The 4,498-nt window shown below is 71.5% G+C and overlaps 1 protein-coding gene across 3 annotated transcripts; it reads left to right on the forward strand.

Moving 5' to 3' along the window:
• Positions 1-372: 372 nt before the first annotated feature.
• Positions 373-3,553, forward strand: LOC102369164 (B-cell CLL/lymphoma 9-like protein). Of its 3 annotated transcripts, XM_014524103.2 has the most exons (9): positions 373-417; positions 1,099-1,154; positions 1,465-1,521; positions 1,735-1,773; positions 2,033-2,068; positions 2,349-2,495; positions 2,641-2,685; positions 2,857-2,901; positions 3,070-3,553. In XM_014524103.2, exons 1-9 carry the CDS (start codon positions 401-403, stop codon positions 3,075-3,077), a joined length of 450 nt encoding a protein of 149 aa, XP_014379589.1. In that variant the 5' UTR covers positions 373-400; the 3' UTR covers positions 3,078-3,553. The 3 variants fall into 3 exon arrangements, with proteins under 3 accessions (XP_014379589.1, XP_006032515.1, XP_014379590.1); XM_006032453.2 differs by lacking the exon at positions 2,033-2,068; XM_014524104.2 differs by lacking the exon at positions 1,465-1,521.
• Positions 3,554-4,498: the final 945 nt, after the last annotated feature.

The raw sequence follows: 4,498 nt of genomic DNA on the forward strand, positions 1-4,498 counted from the left end.
CTGGTCTGTACTTGCCCCGTTCATGGGGCCGAGACCCGGCCCAGTTGCGTGCTGGGGGTGGGTTCGGCCCCGCTGCACCGCACCCAGATACCGGGGCGGTGTTGCTGCTGGGCCCCTGCCTGGGGGGAATCAGGGGCTACAGTGCTGCCCCCCAGGAGCGGGGCTTGAGCATCCCTGGCCTGGCTGGATGCTCCGGGGGCAGCTCCTCTTGGGGCAAAGGCCACGTGCCCCCGCGGAGGGGCGGTGAGAGCCCCCACCCAGCTCAGCCCCCTCGTTGCTGCCCGGTGCCGCAGGGAGCTGGGGGCGGGGATTGGCTGGCTGCCCGCCACCGGCTCCACCCCGGGGCCGTGCGGTTATAACGGCTGCGCATCCCCGGGCGGTCGCAGCACGACCCGGAGCCATGGCCGTACAGTGCAGGTCAGCAGCGCCTGGGGGCAGGGGCAGGCAGAGGGACCCCGCCTGGGGACAGCCACCCTGGGGGGCTGCGGCCCTCCGGTACCAGCCTGGGGTGCCAGAGCCTGGCGCTGGTGGGCGCTGGGGACCAAGGGGCTTTGGCGGGGATCCGTGGGGGGATCCCAGAGCCCCAGCACCGAGCTGGGTCCCACGGCTGTTTGGAGGCAGGTGGGAGAGGCCGGGTCCGAGACCCCATCCCAGGCCTGGGGGCTGCGTGCCCTTGGCCCAAGTGGTGCCCGTCCTCCAGCCTGCCCTGATCCTGCAGCGGCGTGGGGGGCTCCCCGGGGCACTGCCAGCCCCTGCTCCAGGGGGCACTTGGGGGACATGCCCCAGCCTGTCCCGAGCTGCTTAGGGCTCCCCAGGCTGACCAGCTTCTGTGGCAGGCTCCAGGCCCCGATCCTGGCAGCTCTGGGGTGCCCAGCCCCTATTCCGAAGAGCTGGGGAGTCCTGGAAGCAGGGATTGGGGGAGCTGGGGGGCAGCTGGATGGTGGGGGTACAGGGTCAGAGAGCACCGGGAGGGGGCGCGGGGGCAGCAGGAGCTGGCATGGGGTCCTTGTGTCCCCTGCCCTGCCCTGCCCTGGACCGCGTGCTTGGCCTGGCCTGGGGGAGGCTGCTCGCCGTCATCCTGTCCTGTCCCGGCTGCAGGGTCCTGGCCCTCATGGCCGCCGTGGGGCTGGTCCTGGCCATCGCCGCAGCCGACGGTAAGAGGAGCTGCGTCCTGGGGGTGTCGGGTCCAGGGCCCCAGGGGTGCCCACCCCGGGCAGCCCGGCCTCACCAGGCAGTGCAGCCACCATGCGGGGCAGACACCTGCCGGCTCCCGGGCACAGAACTGGGGGGGCAGATATGGGCCCCAGCGGGACCCTGCCCCAGTGGGGTGGCACCCCCCCTCCCGCAGCACAGCACCCCCTAGGGGTCGGCCCTCTACCTTGCCCATGCGCTGGGCCGTGGGGCAGGGGTGTCCGGGCCGCATGCACCTGCCCCCGGTCATGCTCTCCCCCATCTCCCCCTAAGAGCCCGTGAGTCCCCCGGACACCCCACCGCCACCCCCTGCGGACGGACAGACGCCAGGTAGGAGCAAGGCGGGGGCTCTAGGCCCGGGGCCTGTCCCCATGCATGTTGCCTGCCTCAGTTTCCCCCCAGGCAGCTGGAGCCGGAGCAGGCAGTGGCAGGGTGCTGCGGGGGGCAGGGCTGGGGGAGCTGCAGCGGGGGGCTGGAGCCAGGCACGGAGCCAGCGAGAAGGTGCCCAGGGCCGGACAGGGCTATCCCGCTTGTGTCTTGCAGAGCCTGCCAGCCCGGGCAAGCCGGAGGCCTCCGGAGAGAGTGAGCACACCCCGCAGCCCGTCCCGTTGCCCCCGGGTGTGGGGAGACCCCAGGGTGGGTGGGCGCCGGGCTCGGCCGGGTCTCTGGGGGCGTCGGGGCCCTGCCCTGGCTCCGGGAGCCGGCTCAGAGCAGGTTGGAGCCCCATGGTGCCAGGAGCTGGGAGCAGGCAGGGCCGAGCCCCCCGCCGGGCTGCTGGGACCCTCCTGCACTGCCCATCTGATGCCCTGGGCCCTGCCCCTGCCCTCTCACCCCTTTGTAGATGAGTTTGGCACCGCCGCCCAGCACCTCACCAAAGGTAGGGCTCAGGGCAGGACCGGGAGCTCGGACGCCTGGGCTCCCTGCCGGGCTCAGGCTCCGTCCTTAGGGAGAGGAGGGGTCTGAGCTGGGGGCGACCGGGTGCCAGGACACCTGGGTCCTTTCCCCGGCGCCCCCTTCTCTGCCCCTGCAGACCCTTGGACCGAGCCGTGGGTCCAGCCCCAGAGCCAACCCAGCCCTTGCCCCTGCCCCTGCCCCTGCCCCTGCCCCTGCCGTGGGGTGAACCGCGGCCCGCGCGTTGTCCTCCCGTCCCCTCCCAGGCGTGACCCCCGGGAGCTTCGGGGCAGCCGAGAGATCCCACACGGATGACCTGACCCGCGACGGCCTGGACACCGACTCCTCCAGCCTCGACACCCTCAACAGCGGCTCCTTCAACCTGGAGCCCCTGGCTGAAGGCGCCCCGGGTGGTACGATGTGGGGGGGACGATGAGGGCTGGTCCTGGCGGGAGGGATGCGGGAATGGCTGGACCAGCGACGGAGGCGCTGGGCCATCCCGGGTCCCCAGGTTGGGGGCCGCGGCTCAGGCAGCCGACGCGGTGCTTTCTCCCCCAGGCCCTGCGGTGGACGTGCCGGCTCAGTCCAACGAGTCCCAAGAGAGTAAGTCCCCTCAGTCCCTCCCCAGGGATGCTCGGCTCCGCCGGCTCCTTGCACCCGAGCCCGGCCTGCCTGCTCGTGACCCCGAGAGCAGCCCCGGGGGGTCCTGGACCCCTCCGGGCAGCCCGTGGGGTCCCTGCTGGTACTCACCAGCCCACGCTCCCCTTGCTGCAGGTGAGGATCATGACGTGGATTCAGAGGAGACCCTCGCACCCCAAGGTACCGGAGGGGGCGGCTGGCTGGGCCTCGCGCCAGGGCTGAGGCAGCAGCGTGGGCATCGAGGTGGTTTCGGCCTGGCCACGGAGCCTCCTTTGGGGCACCGGGGAGGCCCCCCACAACCGGCCGGGGACGTGGGAGTGATGCAGACCCTGGGCCATCTCCCCACAGGGATGTGAGAGCGCCGGAGCCGTGCCGGAGAAGCCCCCAAACCCTGCAATCGCCGTCTCTGCCCCCCTCCCGCCCCCGGCCACTCGCGCTCCCAGCCGCAGCCTGGCCCGAAGGTTCGGTGCAGCCTGGCCCCCGCGCCCCCAGCCAGACCTGGGGCTCAGCTCCAGACCCGTGCATCCAGCAGGAGCCTCCCTGCTCCCCCCGGACCTGCTTGGGCACTCGCCTGCTCCAGCCAGAGGGCAGGCGCCGTCCCACGGGGGGGCCGGTGGAGGCTTGCTCCATCCTGGGTGGGTGGGACCCTCTGTCCCGTCCTGGGAGACCCCCCGATGGCCCCTGTCCCACGGGGGACGTGGGTGATGGCTGCGGGGGGCTCAGCTGGGTGCTGAGCAGCAGCCAGGCGTGGCTTGAGGCTGGACCCCCACCCTGCGAACGCCCTCGTGCCCCCAGCTCTGCCCCCCGGCCGCGGCTGGTCTCTGCTAATAAAGCCTCCTTCAGCAACTCTCTGGCATTGTGGCTGGGGGGGGCGGGGGGGGCCGGGCGCTGCCGGGGATGGGGCTGTGGAGCAGTGAGAGGGGCTCTGCCCTGTCTGGGGTCCCCTCCCCCCCAGCCCCGCCGAGGATGTTGCTCCACGTGCCCAGCATCTCACTGCTTCCCGCATCCAGCACCCAGGGAGCAGAAAGCAGAGATCGGGTGGGGAGCATACGGCAGGGAGCAGAAGGCAGAGCAGATCGGACAGGGAGCAGAAAGCAGAGCGGCGGATCAAGGGGGGAGCACATGGCAGAGAGAACACAGAGCAGCAGATCAGGCAGGGAGCACAGGGCAGGGAGAAGGAAGCAGAGCAGCTGATGGGGCAAGGAGCAGAAAGCAGAGCAGCAGTCCAGGTAAAAAAGGTTGGCGCCCACTGATTTCACTGGAAGTGGCGCGAGGCTGTTGAGAGAAGGGCGCCCCCGGCCATTTGGTGCACACTCACCGGGCACACACGCGCGGTCCCCAGCACCCCGGACCGGAGCTGTGGGCCTGCTCATCCTCCTTCCGCTCCCGCTCCCGCTCGCTGCCCTGGTCTAGGTCTGGAGACAGCGAGCAGGGGCAGGAGGTGCCCGCCTGCGTGCTGCTCCCTGGCTGCGTGCTCGCGCTGCCCGGAGTTCAGGCTTCGTGTCTCGTGGTTTTCTCTGGGCTTCGCTCCCCGCCGCGGGCACTGGCTGCTCCTTTCTGCTCGAGGCCGCGGGGCCGGTCGGCACGGGGGTTTGCTGCCAGGGAAGGTGCCTGCGCCCTGCGTCTCCCTTCGGATCAGCCGGGCAGACCGAGCTGTCTAGAGCCTCGTGCGGGCTCTCGGCAGCTTCTCCGGGTCTTTGATGCCCTTCGTGAAAGCCGGGGATTAAGGCTGGAGGCAGGCTGGGGGCAGACTCGTCTCGTCTCTCCAGCACAGGAG

The sequence above is a fragment of the Alligator sinensis genome, unplaced genomic scaffold (assembly GCF_000455745.1).
Source record: "Alligator sinensis unplaced genomic scaffold, ASM45574v1 scaffold987_1, whole genome shotgun sequence".
Lineage (NCBI taxonomy): Eukaryota > Metazoa > Chordata > Crocodylia > Alligatoridae > Alligator > Alligator sinensis.

Bases quoted from the DNA above. Each gene is read 5' to 3' on its own strand.
- LOC102369164 (XM_014524103.2), top strand. The intron at 1,155-1,464 runs GTAAGAGGAGCT...TCTCCCCCTAAG, and splicing joins GGCCATCGCCGCAGCCGACG to AGCCCGTGAGTCCCCCGGAC. The intron at 2,496-2,640 runs GTACGATGTGGG...TTTCTCCCCCAG, and splicing joins GGCTGAAGGCGCCCCGGGTG to GCCCTGCGGTGGACGTGCCG.